This window comes from Caretta caretta, chromosome 8 (assembly GCF_965140235.1).
Source record: "Caretta caretta isolate rCarCar2 chromosome 8, rCarCar1.hap1, whole genome shotgun sequence".
Lineage (NCBI taxonomy): Eukaryota > Metazoa > Chordata > Testudines > Cheloniidae > Caretta > Caretta caretta.
In genome coordinates, this window is record NC_134213.1 from 44,499,962 (window position 1) to 44,521,188 (window position 21,227).

At 41.3% G+C, this 21,227-nt stretch overlaps 1 protein-coding gene across 9 annotated transcripts in view; it reads right to left on the reverse strand.

Moving 5' to 3' along the window:
- Nucleotides 1–21,227, reverse strand: part of MTA1 (metastasis associated 1) — a 150,298-nt gene that overhangs the window by 74,683 nt on the left and 54,388 nt on the right. For all 9 annotated transcript variants that reach the window (XM_048862421.2, XM_075131440.1, XM_075131439.1 and 6 more), the window contains 5 exons: nucleotides 20,320–20,446; nucleotides 20,086–20,149; nucleotides 13,422–13,539; nucleotides 11,067–11,169; nucleotides 7,463–7,562 (listed from right to left, as the gene is read on the reverse strand). In XM_048862421.2, coding sequence (XP_048718378.1) covers nucleotides 7,463–7,562; nucleotides 11,067–11,169; nucleotides 13,422–13,539; nucleotides 20,086–20,149; nucleotides 20,320–20,446 — 512 coding nt within the window. The remainder of the gene's footprint in view (nucleotides 1–7,462; nucleotides 7,563–11,066; nucleotides 11,170–13,421; nucleotides 13,540–20,085; nucleotides 20,150–20,319; nucleotides 20,447–21,227) is intronic.

Here is a 21,227-nt window from a genome sequence, read left to right on the forward strand (position 1 = left end):
AGGGGGGTAAAATATTCTACTACTATACATTAGTAAGAACTTCCCCAGTCCTAGACCTAGGCTAGCACCAGCAGGAGAGTGAATTTGTGTGGGGGGGTGGAGGGTGAGAAAACCTGGATTTGTGCTGGAAATGGCCCACCTGTTGATCACTTTAGATAAGCTATTACCAGCAGGACAGTGGGGTGGGAGGAGGTATTGTTTCATGATTTCTGTGTGTATATAAAGTCTGCTGCAGTTTCCACGGTAAACATCTGATGAAGTGAGCTGTAGCTCACGAAAGCTCATGCTCAAATAAATTGGTTAGTCTCTAAGGTGCCACAAGTACTCCTTTTCTTTTTGCGAATACAGACTAACACGGCTGTTCCTCTGAAACCAGTCCTAGACTGACCATTCACTACTAGTAAATGGGTGCGATGATCGTCTAATAATGGCATTTTTTTGGAAAAGTTGATCCCACATATCCATAATTTCTACTCATCTACTCCAGCACTAATCTGATTCAGTCACTAGATATAAAAACCTAATGAAATGGTACAATCGTAGAAACCTCTAATGGGAAAGCCCTGTTAGATTCCATCCATGGATGGAGCAGAGGTGAGGGCGCCTTTGAGGGCAAGCCACACAAACTCAAATTTATTGTGCATCTTCTTTTACTCATAATCAATAGCAATTACATTACAAACAAAAAGAAAAGGAGTACTTGTGGCACCTTAGAGACTAACCAATTTATTTGAGCATGAGCTTTCGTGAGCTACAGCTCACTTCATCAGATGTATACCGTGGAAACTGCAGCAGACTTTATATACACACAGAGAATATGAAACAATACCTCCTCCCACCCCACTGTCCTGCTGGTAATAGCTTATCTAAAGTGATCAACAGGTGGGCCATTTCCAGCACAAATCCAGGTTTTCTCACCCTCCACCCCCCCACACAAATTCACTCTCCTGCTGGTGCTAGCCCATCCAAAGTGACAACTCTTTACATAATCAAGTCGGGCTATTTCCTGCATAGATCCAGGTTTTCTCACATCCCCCCCACCCCCATACACACACAAACTCACTCTCCTGCTGGTAATAGCTCATCTAAACTGACCACTCTCCATGTTTAAATCCAAGTTAAACCAGAACATCTTGGGGGGGGGCGGGGGTAGGAAAAAAACAAGAGGAAACAGGCTACCTTGCATAATGACTTAGCCACTCCCAGTCTCTATTTAAGCCTAAATTAATAGTATCCAATTTGCAAATGAATTCCAATTCAGCAGTTTCTCGCTGGAGTCTGGATTTGAAGTTTTTTTGTTTTAAGATAGCGACCTTCATGTCTGTGATTGCGTGACCAGAGAGATTGAAGTGTTCTCCGACTGGTTTATGAATGTTATAATTCTTGACATCTGATTTGTGTCCATTTATTCTTTTACGTAGAGACTGTCCAGTTTGACCAATGTACATGGCAGAGGGGCATTGCTGGCACATGATGGCATATCACATTGGTGGATGTGCAGGTGAACGAGCCTCTGATAGTGTGGCTGATGTTATTAGGCCCTGTGATGGTGTCCCCTGAATAGATATGTGGGCACAATTGGCAACGGGCTTTGTTGACTCCAGACTCCAGCGAGAAACTGCTGAATTGGAATTCATTTGCAAATTGGATACTATTAATTTAGGCTTAAATAGAGACTGGGAGTGGCTAAGTCATTATGCAAGGTAGCCTGTTTCCTCTTGTTTTTTCCTACCCCCCCCCCCCCCCCCAGATGTTCTGGTTTAACTTGGATTTAAACTTGGAGAGTGGTCAGTTTAGATGAGCTATTACCAGCAGGAGAGTGAGTTTGTGTGTGTATGGGGGTGGGGGGGATGTGAGAAAACCTGGATCTATGCAGGAAATAGCCCGACTTGATTATGTAAAGAGTTGTCACTTTGGATGGGCTAGCACCAGCAGGAGAGTGAATTTGTGTGGGGGGGTGGAGGGTGAGAAAACCTGGATTTGTGCTGGAAATGGCCCACCTGTTGATCACTTTAGATAAGCTATTACCAGCAGGACAGTGGGGTGGGAGGAGGTATTGTTTCATATTCTCTGTGTGTATATAAAGTCTGCTGCAGTTTCCACGGTATACATCTGATGAAGTGAGCTGTAGCTCACAAAAGCTCATGCTCAAATAAATTGGTTAGTCTCTAAGGTGCCACAAGTACTCCTTTTCTTTTTGCGAATACAGACTAACACGGCTGTTCCTCTGAAACCTGTCCTTACAAACAAAAAAACCCGTATCAATGCATCTTACTAACTACAACCTAATATAGAACCAAAAATCCCTTAAAAACAGTTTAAGTTCCAAAGTGCAAACACATCTCAATCAAAACCACACCAACTAGGGCAGAGTTAACCTTGTCTGTGGTTGATAATGGATAATTTGCTTGGAGTAGGGATGTGATGAGTGAGAGAGAGAGATGATACAGGGTGAAGGCCTTACTCTATTTCCTAATTTTGGTGGTTTTAAGTTACAGGTTATTCGCCCTTAGGAACCTTGACTGTTCTTACAGTTTTGTGCATTATGGATTTATTCTACAGTGCTTTGTCCTGTTCAGTTGAAATGACCCAAGCACTGGGGCTTCCAATACTTTCCTTTGGAGACTCTTCAACAAATTCATGCATCTCATTGTCAGGAAGTTGATACACAGCTTGAATTTTCCTTTTTGTCTCATTAAATTCAAAAGATTGTAAAACATTACTTTATATCACAATACTACCACTTGGTGAACTTTATTATAAATAGAGCCCTACTAAATTCACAGCCCATTTTAGTCAATTTCATGGTCACAGGATTTTAAAAATCATAAATTTCATGATTTCAGCCATTTAAACCTGAAATGTCAGGTGTTATAATTGTATGGGTCCTGACCCAAAAAGGACCCCAAAAAGAAGTCTCAAGATTATCGAAGGAGGGGTTGTGGTACTGCTACCTTTACTTCTGTGCTGCTGCTGGCAATGGTGCTGCCTTCAGAGCTGGTCAGCTGGAGAGCAGTGGCTGCTAGCTGGGAGCCCAGCTCTGAAGGCAGAGCTGCCACCAGCAGCACCGCAGAAGAAAGGATGGCCTGGTGTGGTATTGCCACCTTTACTTCTGCGCTGCTGCCTGCAGAGCTGGACTCTCAGTCAGCAGCCGGCACTCTCCAGCCACCCAGCTCTGAAGGCGGCAGCGCAGAAGTAAGAGTGGCATGGTATGGTATTGCCACCCTTACTTCTGTGCTGCGGCTGACGGGGAAGGGTTTCAGAGCTGGGCATCTGGCCATCAGCCGCTGCTCTCCGGTTGCCCAGCTCTGAAGGCAGCGCAGAAATAAGGGTGGCAATACTGTGACCCCCCTAAAATAACCTTGCCAGCCCCCTGCAACTCCCTTTTGGGTCAGGACCCCCAATTTGAGAAATGCTGGCCTCCCCTGTGAAATCTGTATAATATAGGGAAAAAGTATACAAAAGACCAGATTTCACTGTCTGTGACGTGTTTTTTACGGCCATAAATTTGGTAGGTCTCTAGTTATAAATAACTCAAAATAGAGAAGGAACAGTCTGTACTGAAATTGAGCAAATACTACTAGGGAACAATACATTTGATAGCCAAGTTTTCTGTTCTGATCTTTTTCACCCATAGATAGCTAGAATATTCCCTGATTTTTTGGAATTGATCAGATGCAGGTGTTCCACAGTTATCGTGTTTCACACAGCCAACTAATCTGTTGTTTTCAAGACAGTTACTTAAGAACATAAGGATGGCCATACTGGGTCAGACCAAAGGTCCATCCAGCCCAGTATCCTGTCTGCTGACAATGGCCAATACCAGGTGCCCCAGAGGGAGAGAACCTAACAGGTAATGATCAAGTGATCTCTCTCCTGCCATCCAGCTCAACTCTCTGACAAACAGAGGCTAGGGACTCCATTCCTTACCCATCCTGACTAATAGCCATTAATGGACTTAACCTCCATGAATTTATCTAGTTCTCTTTTAAACCTGGTTATAGTCCTAGCCTTCACAACTTCCTCAGGCAAGGAGTTCCACTGATTGACTGTGTGAAGAACTTCCTTTTATTTGTTTTAAACCTGCGGCCCATTAATTTCATTTGGTGGCCCCTAGTTCTTATATTATGGGAACAAATAAATAACTTTTCCTTATTCACTTCTCCACACCAGTCACGATTTTATATACCTCTACCATATCCCCGCTTTGTCTCCTCTTTTCCAAGCTGAAAAGTCCTAGCCTCTAATCTCTCCTCATATGGGACCCGTTCCAAACCCCTAATCATTTTAGTTGCCCTTCTCTGAACCTTTCCTAATGTCAGTATCTCTCTTTTGAGATGAGACCACATCTGTATGCAGTATTCAAGATGTGGGCGTACCATGGATTTATATAAGGGCAATAAGATATTCAACATCCCTTTTTAAATGATGCCTAACATCCTGTTTGCTTTTTTGACTGCCGCTGTACACTGTGTGGACGTCGTCAGAGAACTATCCACAATGACTCCAAGATCTCTTTCCTGATTAGTTGTAGCTAAATTAATCCCCATCATATTGTATGTATAGTTGTGGTTATTTTTTCCAATGTGCATTACTTTACATTTATCCACATTAAATTCCATTTGCCATTTTGTTGCCCAAAAACTTCATTTTGTGAGATCTTTTTGAAGCTCTTCACGGTCTGCTTTGGACTTAATTATCTTGAGCAGTTTAGTATCATCTGCAAACTTTGCCACCTCACTGTTTACCCCTTTCTCCAGATTATTTATGCATAAATTGAATAGGATTGGTCCTAGGACTGACCCTTGGGAAACACCACTAGTTACCCTCTCCATTCTGAAAATTTACCTTTTATTCCTACCCTTTGTTCCCTATCTTTTAACCAGTTTTCAATCCATGAAAGGATCTTCCCTCTTATCCCATGACAACTTAAAATTTACATAGGAGCCTTTGGTGAGGGACCTTGTCAAAGGCTTTCTGGAAATCTAAGTACACTATGTCCACTGGATCCCCCTTGTCCACATGTTTGTTGACCCCTTCAATGAACTCTAATAGATCAAAAAGAAAAGGAGTACTTGTGGCACCTTAGAGACTAACACATTTATTTGAGCATAAGCTTTCGTGAGCTACAGCTCACTTCATTGGATGCATTCAGTGGAAAATACAGTGTGGAGATTTATATACATAGGGAACATGAAACAATGGGTGTTACCATACACACTGTAACGAGAGTGATCACTTAAGCCGCAGGAGAGTAGTGATAATCAAGGTGGGCCATTTCTACCAGTTGACAAGTCTTTTTTTGAAGTTTTTTTGTTGAAATTCTTCAACAAAAAAACTCCAACAAGAGACTGCTGAACTGGAATTAAGTTGCAAACTGGATACAATTAACTTAGGCTTGAATAGAGACTAGGAGTGGATGGGTCATTACACAAAGTAAAACTATTTCCCCTTGTTTATTCCTCCCCCCCCCCCCGCCACTGTTCCTCAGACATTCTTGTCAACTGCTAGAAATGGCCCACCTTGATTATCACTACAAAATGTCCCCCCCGGCTCTTTTGCTGGTAATAGCTCACCTTTAAGTGATCACTCTCATCACAGTGTGTATGGTAACACCCATTGTTTCATGTTCCCTATGTATATAAATCTCCACACTGTATTTTCCACTGAATGCATCCAATGAAGTGAGCTGTAGCTCACGAAAGCTTATGCTCAAATAAATGTGTTAGTCTCTAAGGTGCCACAAGTACTCCTTTTCTTTTTGCGAATACAGACTAACACAGCTGTTACTCTGAAACCTCTAATAGATTAATAAGACATGATTTCCCTTTACAGAAACCATGTTGACTTTTGCCCAACAATTTATGTTCTTCTATGTGTCTGACAATTTTATTCTTAACTATTGTTTCAACTAATTTGCCCGGTACTGACATTAGACTTACCGGTCTAATTGCTAGGATCACCTCTAGAGCCCTTCTTAAATATTGGCGCTATATTAGCTATCTTCCAGTCACTGGGTACAGAAGCTGATTTAAAGGACAGGTTACAAACCACAGTTAATAGTTCCACAATTTCACATTTGAGTTCTTTCAGAACTCTTGGGTGAATGCCATCTGGTCCTGGTGACTTGTTACTGTTAAGTTTCTCAATTAATTCCAAAACCTCCTCTAATGACACTTCAATCTGTGACAATTCCTCAGATTTGTTACCTAAAAAGGACAGCTCAGGTTTGCGAATCTCCCTAACATCCTCAGCCATGAAGAGTGAAGCACAGAATTAATTTAGTTTCTCTGCAATTACTTTATTGTCTTTAAGTGCTCCTTTTGTATCTCGATTGTCTAGGGGCCCCATTGGTTGTTTAGCAGGCTTGCTACTTCTGATGTACTTAAACATTTTGTTATTACCTTTTGAGGTTTTGACTAGCTGTTCTTCAAACTCCTTTTTGGCTTCTCTTTTTACATTTTTACACTTAATTTGGCAGTTTTTATGCTCCTTTCTATTTATCTCACTAGGATTTGACTTCCATTTTTTAAAAGATGTCTTTTTATCTCTCACTGCTTCTTTTACATGGTTGTTAAGCCACAGTGGCTCTTCTTTTGTTCTTTTACTGTGTTTTTTAATTTGGGGTATACATTTAAGTTGAGCCTCTATTATGGTGTCTTTGAAAAGTGTCCATGCAGCTTGCAGGGATTTTACTCTTGTCACCGTACCTTTTCATTTCTGTTTAACTGACCTCCTCATTTTTGCACAGTTCCCCTTTCTGAAATTAAATGCCACAGTGTTGGGCTGCTGAGGTGTTCTTCCCACCACAGGAATGTTAAATGTTATATTATGATGGTCACTATTTCCAAGCGGTCCTGTTACAGTTACCTCTTGGACCAGATCCTGTGCTCCATTCAGGACTAAATCGAGAATTGCCTCTCCCCTTGTGGGTTCCTGTACCAGCTGCTCCAAGACGCAGTCATTTAAAGTATCAAGAAATTTTGTCTCTACATTTCGTCCGGAGGTGACATGTACCCAGTCAATATGGGGATAATTGAAATCCCCCATTATTATGGAGTTCTTTATTTTGATAGCCTCTCTAATCTCCCTTAGCATTTCATAGTCACTATCACTGTCCTGGTCAGGTGGTCGATAATAGATCCCTACTGTTATATTCTTATTAGAGCATGGAATTACTATCCATAGAGATTCTATGGAACATGTGGATTCATTTAAGATTTTTACTTCATTTGATTCTTAGTATGTGTACCACAGGAGATGACTAAGCACTGGGCAGGAAACATTGCAATAAAATTCAAAAATGGTTGGCAGTAATCTAATTGCAGCATTTACCTAACTGTACCTTTACAAAAGCAGTAGCTGAATCTCGATCACAATCCACCTGTCCATCCTTACATGTGCCTATTGCTGTAGCAGAGGTGCATATTTTACATTTCTCTCAAAATCCTCTTAATCTTACCAGTGTGATGTCCCTGGAAGCTGCAGCAGCACTCATGTGCAAACTTGGCTGTCTGACAGAACTACTGCAGTCTAGGGCCCGGGCAAATGTACCAACAGAGCTGAAAAGGATTAAGAGAATATTAATCTTGCATGCAAAGTGAATACAGGAAAATCCACACACACAATTTCTGAGGCTAGCGGCTCACAGTGAACAGCGCTGTCATTCGTCGTATCAGGACTTACAGTTATGTTCTGGCTCCAAGCCGGAGATCCTTTTCATCATGTGGCTTGCTATTACATATGCTTCATTCTGCTTAGCTCACAAGGCCTTAAGTTACGTTCATGCATAGCAGGAGGCACAAGGAGAGAGACAAACTCTCGGGGATCACATTGGGGTGTATCCTTGTCTCCCCACCCCGCAAGAGATATGGCTAGGTCAGCCTGGAACTTGGAAACCTGATCTACATCAAGTTTCAGGCACATCAAAACCCTTTCCATGAAGATAAGAGCAGTTTTTAATTAACTGAAGGCACGAAGGAGAAGAGATAGCTGCCAAGATAACAGGTGGAAGGAGGAACAGCAGTGATCCAATCATCATCCCTCTAAGAAAGTTTCAGAAGACAGTCTATTCACATTTAAACAGTTTCACATTCTGCAACCTATGTCCTACATTTATAGTTGGCGGTGGAGGGGGAGGGAGATAGCAATCCAACTCTTCTTTCCAGCCTTTCCAGGAATGCCCATTATATAAACTCATTACGCCCCCAAACTCACATGACCTTCCTCATTCCCAGCCTTTACCATATCCACATTCACCACTTGTCACACCCAGCTTGTCAGGTCTTTCCAAATTTCTCAGATATATCAGCAGGTGGGAGTCTTGGCAAGAAGCATACGATTATTTATATAAATAAAAAAAAAAAGTGTGTTCTCCCCTTTTCCCTCATTTGCTTCCCCTTATTTCCCACTGGCTGTTGCTCCCCAATTATCTGTTCTCCATTTTCCTCCCTCTCACTGTTCCACTAGAATCCACTGTGGTGTGTCTGAGGTTAGCTTTAGTAAGTTTTGCTTCTCTACTCACACTCTTCACAGAAAGTAGAAATGCTGTGGGAGCATCAACACAAAACTTACTAAAGCCAATGAATTCCACAGTGAATTCGTCTTAGCTCAGCCACAACGCAGGACGAGAAAGGGTATATCTAGATCAGGAAAAACGTGTTAGCAAACACGCATTAGCTAACCCCGAGCGAACTCTGACATTTTCTGTAGTATAGATACAAGCTAATATTTTTACTTCAATTTAGCCAACCGAGGTCAACCCTTGGCTCCCCAGTTGGTCCGAGCACTTAGTCTAGCACCTTAAGCTGTCCCAAACTGGACAAGCAAAAATCGCTAGTCATTTTTTAAAATATTGATGAACGTTCCCTTCAATAGCACATTTGAGAATCAAGAAAATAAACCATTTTGTGTACACTGAGATGAGTATGAGCCCTTTCCATCTTGCTTCTTAACAATATTTGGCATTTTATTTTGAAGAATTATTTCCCTTTACTATTTCACTTCACTCACTCGTTTGTTCCCTACTATGCCCTTCAACAGCATCTTACTCAACATGCTAAACTCCTACACTGATGGTTTTTTCTTCTCGCTTGTGCTAACTGCATCAAATGTGTTCACTCTACAAGTCCTCCAGTCCCATATCCTCTATCACACTACATGCTAACGTGTTCCTTTATGACATTCCACTATTTCTTCTTGGGTTGGCCTCTTTTTCCTTCCATCTTGATCTGTTAGATGCTTATCCACATAGTTGTCAGTACTGCATTTTACATAACCAAACCATGTGAACCTGCACTCCCTCACTTTTTCTATTTCTGAGTGTTACTTTGAGCTTGCTGCCAACATACTCCTTCCTCATGTGGACTCTCTTGTTCACAGTGCTCATCCATCTCAACATTCGCATTTCTGTGGAAGTGATCATTTGCTCATGTTTCTTCTTTATTGCCCAATACCCCCAGCCATACTTTCAAACTGGATAGACCACAATTCTATAGATTTTCCCTTTTAATCTTATTGGTATCTTCCTGTCACACATTACACCACTTATCTCTCTCCATTTGAGCCATGCATTTATTATCTAAGCTCTGATTTCACCGTCCCTTTCCCCAGAGTCTGAAGTCCAGATACTTGAAACTTTGCGTTTTCGGTATTGTCTGCCCACCTAGTTTCAACCATTATTCTTCAGCGTTCACATTACATGCCACATACTTTTCTTTTCCTCCTCTGCTTATTTTGCATCCATGTCTCTCCAACACATCTCTCCATTTATCAAGATCCTCTTCTAAACTATATTTCCCCTCACTGCATAGAAGGATATCATCTGCAAACAACATGCATCAAGGTATCTCCACCTGTACGTTCCTTGTGAGGGTACCAGGACGAGGATAAACAAGATGTTCCCTGATGTTTGGTAAATGCTAAATACTTTTTTGCAATATTCATCAACAGACTTCAGAAAAGTTTGAGCACATGCTTAAGTGCTAGCCTTCAATTAGGAATGCTCTCCTGAACCAGTGCTAGAATGGGTACCACCATCTCGTGAATTCAACACAACGAACACTTACAAGTGAAAAATAGGAAAGCTAAATATCTTTTCAAACCATGACCCCAATTCAGCAAAACACTTAAAAGGGACATGTTTAGTTTATCATTCCTATACAGCAATGTACATCAGCAACAGAACTGACAGTTTTCTGAATCAGGGTCCACGTTATCAGATGCCCTGCATAACTTGCACAAGTTCCTAGATTCTAGCAAACCCCAAGTTCCGCTAACAATTCGTAACTCCACCCATTCTCCTCCCTTCAACATCCAATGACATTTGACTCCATTCACTAACCACACCCCTCTCTCCAATTACTTCACCCATTCCCTTTTCCTTCCAGGCTTTCAGACAGTTCTGTAAACTTACCTGATAGGCTCAAGAAGAAATTTGATATTCTCACCAATTTCATTTAATGTTTTAGAATTAAGTTTTCATTCACAGAATTAAATTGGAGCCTAATGGGTCTACTGTGAAAAACTTTCAAATACATGCTATGTTCATGAAAACATTTCAGAGTAATGAGATCAAGATTTTTTTTTTTTTTAAATAAAATCATCATGGATTGGGGTGGGGTTTTGAGCTGGAAAAATGTACATTTTCAACATCTATTAACTGTACAGATTTTGAAGATTTTGCCCCAAAATAAACTGTATCTACATAATCTAGCAATGCTATTTGAAAACCCTTACCACACTCCCATCAAAATGTTAAAAATAGGTATTTCAGTAAACTCCCAGGATATGGTTGTCCATAATGCCTGTATTTTATCTGCATTTTGTGTCTCAGATTGGGAACAACTATTCAGTCTCATACCCCATTTAGGCAAGCGAAACACACCTTTTTCAGAAAGGAGAAGTGAACCAACAACCAAAAAAGTTCATACCAGAAGACAGAGAAACAAACATGAACACTGGGTTTGGGATAGGAGAAGGTGAAACAAGAAATCACCACCAAAATTAAAAAAAAAAAAAAAAAATTCTTTAGTTTTTTTCCCCAAGGAAAGGCCAAATTTTCTTACCGTGCTACCACCAAGAACTGGTCTATCTGTTTGTCTATTAGCGGATTAAATGCTTCCCAAACCTTTGTTTCAAGTTTTGATTGATCTCTTCCATCTTCTTCACCTGGTTGAAATGCAAGTTAGAAATGTTTTGGCATAGCAGCTTTCAGAAAGAATAAAAGCTTTTTCTCTTCTGTATTTCATCTCACCCCAAAATTATGTAACTGCCAGGCCCTTGGTCTATTAAAGCACTTTATCTTGCTGTTTGTGTCGCCATGGCTGGAAAGCCTTTCACGCATTTGCCTGTGGCAACTGCAACCCAGCTACACAGCTATCTGCTCTGCCACGGTTATTGCAAGATATAGGCTATGTTCCCACCATAGCTGTGTCCCTAGATTACACTGGATCAGCTTTCGCTAGTAGTCAGGATATCTGGTAAACTTTTTTAAGTCTGTTCATATCCACGCTATCCCATAATAATGTCCATTTTCAAGTCTTGTGGCACATGGAGAAGTGGACTTGTAACTGCTGCCCAGACAATATGGTCACCTGATCAGTGATAATGGGATGTGGGCCAAAAGTGCAATACAATGACAGTCTGGACAACTTTTTCACCATGTCATGCAGAAAAAGTTGGCCTATATGTTTAGTGTGTTATGTCTATAGAAAGATGTTGCATACTTCAATATTTTTTAAACAAAAATGTATTCTTACATATCACTGTATTTTCCGTTCTAAAAATGACCCAAGCAACCCCTAGAAATACCAGGAAGTTCATGCTGGAGCATAAAGTTCCAACACACCATGTGACTGACAATGATAACAGAATGCTGAGAATTTGGGATCTTTCCACACAGTATGCATATCACACTCATTTATCCATTAAATAAATTTTTAATGCACACCTTCATTGCTATTATTCCTTCACTTCTCCTCCACTTTAAGGCTTGCCACATTTTACAGTCTCTATATTAGTGTACCTCTTTTTCCTCTATCAAACCTTTTACTTTCACCTTCCCTGTGTCATTTGCCCCATTGTTCCCCTACATTTTTTACCTTTCTTCCTCCCATTCTTTTTCTCTCCCTTCATCACAAAAACTCTCTCCAGTCCCCGCAATACACATTCATCAACTGATGGGGGAGGGGGGGGGTAGCGGCGCTGTGTGGTGGAGTGGAGCTGTATGAAGGACATCCGCACACAGTTTGGTAAATCTTTTCCTGGACCATCTTCCCTCACTATAGTTTCTTCTCTTCCCAGCCCAGCAAACATGGGCCTCCCTTTTGTTCTCTAGAAGATCCTTCTTCCCTCAGCCCTGTCTTCCCAATGTGTGGAGAGGACTGTTCATAAAGGTTAACTCTTCCTCCTCTCATGCTGGGAGGCTAGCCCAGTTGTAGCTGAAACATACCAGTTTCCCAAGCAGAGCAAACAAATGCTGATCTGTGATCCACCCCTTCTGCCTGGTCTAAAACTAAGCTAAACAATGTCAGCAAGCACAGATCAAAGCACCAATGTTACCTCACACCTCAGGCCAGAAGAATGGCACATTCAGAAGATATGATGGAGATCCTTGTACTGTGGTTCACAGCTGTTCACCCCCCCAGAGAAAGGAAGGAAAGAACACCCCCACCGCAGGAGAGAGACAGAAAACGGGAGGGGATAAGAGGGATTATCTGTTTGCTTCCCCTCCTTCAGGGCCTGGGAGTGTTTGAAAGCAAACATCCCCAGAGCTCCAGCTCCCTTTCCTTGGGCATGCAGGAAAAGGGACAATGAATCCTACAGTTCTTCTCCCTTACATACATCAGGAGACGGCAGTAAATCCCCACAATTTCCTTTGTCCTGGAATGCCAGCAAATCCTTAATCGCTCCTGCTCTATAAGTGAGAGTTCCAGCATCACAGCCAAAAGTGATGGGTGGCTAGATGGCTGTTGGCACCCAGGAGTAATGAGCAGACAGTATTTAATGAGCGACGGGTTGAAAAGGACCATTGGTGTGAGGAGAGGGTTGATTCAGAACACAAAAACACCTTTCATGGGCGTGGTGAAAATTTGGCAATTCTCAGACATCTTATTTAAAAAAAAAAAAAGAAAAAAAAAAGAATAGGCTCAGAGGGAACCAATTAATCCAATTTGTTTCAACAGCTTTTATGACCTGGACAGCTGCCCACTTGAGCTTGGACTGAAACCCAACTAATTGCCTTCAGCTGGTAACACCACATTAGCCTCTAAGAAACCACGACATAGTACCCACCATGTTACCTTGAGGTGAAAGATTCCATAACCCATGAGCCAACAGACCATTCCAAAAATAAAATAAAACAAAACAAGGCCATTTTCAACAAGGTATCTTGACAATTCTAACAAAATCATGGAAATTACCTTCTTTTAATAAGTCTGTTATATCTGCCTGGTATCTGTTTCCAACTCGAATCTCTCCTTTATCAGCTAGGAGAGTCTTTTGTTGTGGATCATACACTAGTGAATAAAAGAAGAAATCCTAAAAACAAAACAAAAAAAGACAAAAGGCAAGCAACATTAACAACAGCTAGTGGTCAGTTTTTATCTATATTTTTTTAATCAGGTGGATGAACTATAAACCAAACACCAGTCTTAAAAAACAAAATGAAATGCTATGACTTTCTTGTGAAAATAAAACAATACTCCTCCAAAATGGCTTCATTTACTTAGGAACACATATACAGTTGTTACAGCTAACATGAGCACAATTTCCTCTTGTGTGGTGCAAATGGGGGTCTGGCACCACAATGAATAACATCCCGGAAAAATGTGACACATACACGGTATAAGGATCGAAACAAAACCATTAAAATCAATACGCGATGGTAGTGAATTCTCCTCCTCTCGCAGAAGACTACACGATATGGCACTGCTGAGGCAATTAAAAATGCGACCGTGCCTTGCAATATTCCAGAGAGCAACCAATAAGCCCTTTGGCAACTACCTACACTGCGACGGTATGTGGACTCCTCTCACAACATACTTTCCCTGCTGCCCATACATGGAGCTGTAGAGGGCAGAGAAAATAAAGCAGTGCTGCAGAATGGCGGTATTGTGCACTCCAGCTCACTTTGAGCTTCAATGGGGACAATAAGTTGTACAAGCCCAAGGAACGGAAGAAGCCGTTGCTAGGTCACAACGCACATTCATACACTTGGTAGACTACTGTAGCCTGAAGGCTTACAACTGCAAGTCACTTCTGCTTCCTGAGCCCCACTTGCATGCACAAACACATACCACACGCACATCCAGGGTTGATAAGAAAGGATCTATGAAGTTTCCCCCATCTCGCTGTATTTCTATTACACCAATAATCATGGTATCCAGTTACCAAATCCAAGAACTTTAAACTTTTGAATAGTCTCGATAGCAAGGAAAGAGTCAATCCTGATCTCCAGCAGCAGACGGAACACCCATCCTATTTCCACTTTAGACTGAACTCTCCAAGCCTGTTAAGAGTCTTATTTTGTGTCTTGCACAGTATGGAGCATGACGCTGGTGCTTAACAAAGCCCTGATCCTAAGCCCATTCATGAAAATGGCAGCATTCGTTTGGACTTGAATCGTCATTGGAGCAGGGCCTATATGAATCTAAATGAGAATATTGGGCCTAATACTCATGCACACTAATGGTGCTTTACATCACTCTGACAGTACAAAGGGGCCTCAGTGAGGGTGTAAATATAATTGATGCAAGAGCAGTGCAAGGCAGCTTTAGTGCTGATCAGGATTAGGCTCATCATCTTGTCCGTTATAAAACATTTAAGTCAGTATTGTCACAAACAAGAGTAAAGGGAGTTTTTGTTCTGCATGTCTCAGTATTACAAATGTGAGTGTTTTATTTGTGTTTCATCCCCAAAAGTATCCATCTCTAGTGTAACAGTCATCATTTTCAGGCAGATTGCCCAGAAAATTCTCAAGCAAAGCAATGTAGCATGTCATGCTATAGGCTCAGGAGGCCAGATACTCCAGTCCACTCCTTAAAGCAGTAAAATGGCCAGAGAAGAATACTGCTTGTGCAGATGAACTTTCTGCGAGCAGTGAGATGGTTCTGCCACCAGTTCTGACATCTACCCTCCACCCCTGCCAATATGGGAAAGAAGGGACATGTCAGCAGTAGGGCATAGGCAGAATGTACGTGCAGCATGCTATTACAACACAGACCCCAGTTCTGATTTGTAACGTCTCTCCAGTCAAGATTTTCAAAAATTGGATTCTAAAGGCTTCTAGCTGTATATTTCAGCACCTAAGTAAACAGACAGATTTTCTAAAGTGCCTTGTAACCATCGCCTCCCATGACCTCAATTGGCAGCATTTGGGTGCTCACCACACTTTGGAAGATCAGATCTGATCCAGGAGCCAACTCCTAGCATCCATTTTTAAAAACTTTAGCCTTGGAAAAAATGGTGTGTCATGTGGGATTTGCATTTTTAGTGTCCTGTTGTAACTCTTTTACACTTCTTTCCCTCTGCCAGTAAGTTAGCTACTGTACGTTTCATTGGCTAGAGAAGGTAGATATTTACTTACTGAAACTCCCAAACACATTTCTATTTAAAAACAAAACAAAACAAAACAAACACTTTCCATTTCTGTTTAGGAAGAAAAACCCAACCCTCTCTACTGTTCTCATCCTTGTTCCCAAAAGAAATATGCCAAGTTCTGTTTTTCTTAAGTTTGGTAGCAGATTCATCAACACAAAGATCTAAAATACTGAAAATTGCCTTGACTTACAGTCCTCCTCTCACCCATTAGAAGGAAGATGGACACCTGGGATCCCTGAGCAAGGGAGCCTGTTGCCCCAAGCTATGGAACAAAGCCCCTGCCATCTTCCTCCAAGACACCACTGGGAAGAACACAAGTTCTTCTCACAAGCTGCATGCTGCTCGTTTAACAGGCTTTTCAAAAACCTACTCCTGTGGAATTAAGTTTGTAGCAATGTAGTCTCACTCCTACTGGAGTCCAAATGCAAAGCATACTCCAGGGGAGCTGAGAGTTCCGTCATCTCAAAAGGCCAGATGGACTCTTCTGTACCACATGGTAGTGGAAGTCACATTAGACCATTTTCAGAAGAGTCAAAATGCTGGAAAAAGTTACATTCAAACCTACACAGGAAATGGTACAGTCCTTTCACAAAGTCTGTGCTCATTTTAGCCGTAAAAACTGTATATACCTCTTTCACAGCAATTCTTGAAAGGAAGAGAAGAGAAAATTAAAAATATATAAAATATCATTTATGCTCAACATGTTTAGAAAAAATCAAAATGGATTGCTGGAATTAGAATTGAACTATGAAGAAAATGAGGTGTGGCAGATGTGTTCTGAATGTCCCTTTCTGACCCTGACCCCTCCCTAGTTTGTCAGTAATGTTAGCCAAAGACCAAAGCCAAAGGAAATTACAGAAAAGTAGGGAAAGGGAAATGGCCAGAAAAAAATATGGCTGAAATGGACAGGAAAATATTTTGTTGTTTGCAGTGTTATTGTGGCTGTATTGGACTGAGGATCTTTTACTGGACCAACTCCAGCTGGTGAAAGACACAAGCTTTCACAGAGCATGAAGGAATGTCTCTTTCAGTAGCAAAAGTTGGTCCAATAAAAAGATATTCTCCCCCTTCCCCCCCACATCTCTTTAAGGAAGATACAGAAATCAAGAGATGTTGGTCGTACACAACTAATCTAAGGTCAGAAACACTAATTAGTTAACCGTCTTGCTAATTAGATTTTGCCAGCTCAATTAAAACACATTTGAAACATACTACAGTTTATTTTTCCTTTTCAGGGCCATTCACAGACTAGTGAGCAGCCTGGGCAACCACCCATAGCGCAAAGTTCTCCCAGGCTGCTGGATGCATGCTTGCAAGGCAATGAAATAGTTTGGGGACATAAAACATTGCCTGGAGTGGAGGAGGAAAGACTAGCTTAAGTGCTTCTGCCACCCTTGTAAGTGGTTCTGTGTTCTCATCCCAAGCCTCTTTGCGATCAACGACGACAGTAAATTCAGATTCTCCCCACGCTTCTCTTCCTCCTTATTCTTCCCCTCTTCCAAATGCAATCTGAACCAGCAGTGGTATCAGTGCTAGCCTGTCCCAAGGAGTTTAACAAAATCTTCCATTGGAAGGGGTATCTAAGCAAATCTCCACTACCCAGATGAAGATCACTTTTGTTTTGTCCATGACCTCCCCCAGAAGTTCAGCCTGTTTGTCTCACTTACTACTGGATACACAGTGCCAGGTCTGACTCCCTCTCCCCCGGGAGCGGACACCATATGTGGGGGCCAGATTCCAGATCTCTAGGACACTGTTTTTCCTTTTTCAGTGGCAGCCACATTTGAAATTGAAAGTGAGGTTTTCAGGGATGGGGGAGAAAAGGTAAGGAGGTTGAAAGGGATAGGCAGGTATTACACCACCTATTATAATGACAGGTTTCAGAGTAGCAGCCGTGTTAGTCTGTATTCGCAAAAAGAAAAGGAGTACTTGTGGCACCTTAGAGACTAACCAATTTATTTGAGCATAAGCTTTCGTGAGCTACAGCTCACTTCATAAGGATTCGATGAAGTGAGCTGTAGCTCACGAAAGCTTATGCTCAAATAAATTGGTTAGTCTCTAAGGTGCCACAAGTACTCCTTTTCTTTTTACCACCTATTATGAATTTATGGGAGGGCAATTGTCTCCTATTCTCCTCACTCTCTTCAGCCCTTTCTTTTCATTGCTCTCTCCATTGTCCACACCCACATGTTTTCTAAAACTCTTCATTTCTCTCTATCTTCTACGTCTACTAAGTTTGTTAGCACTGAAACAGGTCCTTGCTGTGGTAACAGAACACCTTCATGAAACCTCTCTTATTGTGTGAAGTTTCTTCCCAAAGTGCCTGCTCAGTTTTAAAAATAGCCAACATCACTCAGCCCAGAATTCTGACAGTTCAAAGGGAAAGTTACCAGGGTTCTCATCCCAGATCTGCACCTAAACTGCTGCATGACCGTGGGCACATCAGTTCCCCTCTGTCTCAGTTTATCCATCTCTACAGTGGGGATAAATATACTTCTTTCCTTTGAAAAGCGTCTCAAGATCTGTAGGATGAAGAGCACTAAGCAACTAAGTATTATCGAATTATGAAACTAACTAGGCTTTCTAAACTTGCGCTTTCAATTGGCATTTTCTCAGCTACCTGCTGCTGGTGACCATTTTCTGAATTCAATGGGCCTTGTTTAACACCCTGTCCATTTGGCAGCCTTAGGTGAGACTCGCCATGTTTCTAGTTTAACATTCTGAAAAGAAAACTGAATATTCAGCAATTAAGTAACTTTTTTAAAAAAATCTTAAACATGAATAATAGATTCAATTAATTTTCTGACTATTAAACAAGTATTAAAGTAGGTTAGAAATGTGTTTATAAGAAAGCTTGATCAAGGAACAGATTCCAGTTTACAATGTGCAAGACCTGTTTTCATTTTTTAAACAAGTTAACAGCTGTTGCCATAATGTTTTCAATCAATAGATTTTTCCTGTCTCTCATACTTATGTAACATTTAAGTCTGCTCAAAGGACAACAACACCCTTGCAGATGTTTGTAATGCTACTTTCATACTAAAATTCCCTTTTACCTCACCATATAAATAAAATTAAAAAAAAAACTTGCTAATCTCTGAAACGAAGCTCCCAGACAGTCAGGTCAAATTCCAATAAGATTGCTGACACCAGCGGGCAGCTCAGAGATGTCAATTGTAACTAAAATTAAACACACATAAATGTGTTAATATAAGATTAAGGCTGCACAGTTTAAATTCACAAAAATACCAGAAAGTAAGGTCCAAGGCCTAAATCTTAAGCAGATACTAGTGGCTTGGAATGCCCCAATTTTTAGGTGTTCAGCTAGAGCTACTTTAATAGGCCCGACATCCAGAGGGTGGGTGCTTGACATTTCCTAAAAAGCAATCTGGATAACCAAAAATTGAGTCACTAGCAAAAATGTAGCCCTAGGGTTCCAATATAATGTTAATTCAGCCAATTTAAATAGCTTCTATATCCTAGGATGTATATATTCTACAGCATCAAATAATATAGTATGCGGTGCATTTAATCAGAAAAATAATATAAAATTTTCCAGTGTGCACAATATGACAAACTGTCTTTGCATCCATCAGCCTAGAAAGTGAGAGTATGTGCACTAACGTCATAGAAGAGATGAGGCTTCAATGACCTCTGTTAAAACTTCAGCAGATGTCCACTGAGTTTGTTCACAAGTAATTTTGTAATTGTCTAAAACCTTTGTTTTCTCTTTCGCAGGCTTACGAGAGCACATGCTCCTCATTAAGAAGAATGAATAAAAATTCTGAAGGACTCTCACTACCACTGAAAGTCTAATCCTAGCTTCAAGTTTGACGCTTTAGCAGATATGTTGTTGCATTAAAAATAGATTGGTTAGAAAAATTAATTTATGAATGGATACCCCCCCCAAAAAAAGAGGGGGTATTTCCCCCACACACACACACTTTCCTATAACTCAAGAATAGATTTGATTGAACCTTCCAGAAATAATTTAACTTTGAAGAGATACCAACCAAAATTTCAGCCTCAGTAGGTAGTTTCAGAAAATGACCTTGCAAAAATAGGGCAAACTGTTTTGCAGTCTCAACTATAATGGTTGCTAACAGCAACTTTTATTATGTATTTCAGTTTATTCCTGTCAACAGGTGAATCTTAATCTTTGAACTTTCAGACTACTGGGCTGACAAAATAAGTATGGTTTCTTTTATAAGAGGAGGAATGGTTTAGTGTTGTCACAAATATATATTTAAACAACGGGCTTTTGCCTGCTAGAGCCACAAAAATTTTTACAGCAAAATGAAAATTGCAGAACCAGACAATTTTATTGACCTTAATGTTTTTTAGTGGCCCTGACAACACCCAATAAACCCCAGAAATGAGAAAAAAAGAAAACCTCATAATTGGGCTACTTGCAGAGAGCCACCAATACTAAACTGTGGCAAAATAACCTGGTGAAACTTTGCAATTCGCAAAATGGATTCATACCTCCCGTTCCAGATATGATTTAAGGGATTCTGTCTCATTTAACAGAGTAACGCTGCATTTGCCTCTAAAAAAGAAAGAAATCACATTTTATGAAAAAAATACATTAAACTTAGGATATATACAATGGTATTACTAACTTTTGCATAAAGTTTATTCTTACACAGGAAGAATACTGGACTAACATTGCACTGTTTGCTTCTTGACTAAACAGTGCTAGAAGAATTAAGTCATTACCTTATGTGTGTGGCAGGTAAAGATTCCAGCTGTCGTGAGAGAAACAGTTCTCTATGCCTTAGCTGATGTTTCTGTTTCTCTGGTAAATCAACCATTTCTGGGTTTTCCATCTCTTCTTCCATTTCCCCTAGTTACACAAGGGGGAAAAAAAGTTTAATATCACACACATTGCAAATGGTACCGCTTGGCCAATTGGAATGCATTCTCACAAGACCATAATTAAACCATAAGTAACCACAATACATGGTACCTAAGTCATTTTCCTCTATGTCTCTTTCTGCTGTAGCCAAGAGTTGCAGCCCATTGAAATAGGCAGCTCACACCAACCACAGCATTAAGTAGAGTCACAGAACAAGTTTGGTGATGCCAACTAAATGCCTAGGGCCAACCTTGCCAGCTACTGTAATGGCACTACTAATATCCAACAGCAGGCAGTGCTACCCCACGCAAAGCCATTTGCGCACCTCTGCCTAGGAGCCAGACCTGCTGCTGGTCGCTTCCAGGGCACAGCATGGTCCACAGTGCCAGGACAGAAGCCTGCCTCTGCACCCCAGCTGCACCGCTACCGGGAGCCACCGGAGGTAAGACCATGACCAAATCCTGCACCCTGATCCCCTGACCCAGACTTGAGCTCCCCCCCCCACCCCCCACCCCTCATCCCCAGCCCCACCCCAGAGCCTGCACTGGCAGGATAGAGCCCTGACCCCCTCCCACACCCCAACCCCTTGCCCCAGCCCAGAGCCCCCACCCACACCCTGAACACCTCATTCCCAGCCCCACCCCGCAGCCCTCACCCCCACATCTGAACCCTCTGCCCCAGTCCCAAGCCCCTCCCAACCCTTGTCCCCAGCTCCGTTGGGTTATGGGCATCAACAATTTTATCCAACTGGGTCACCAGAAAAAAAAGT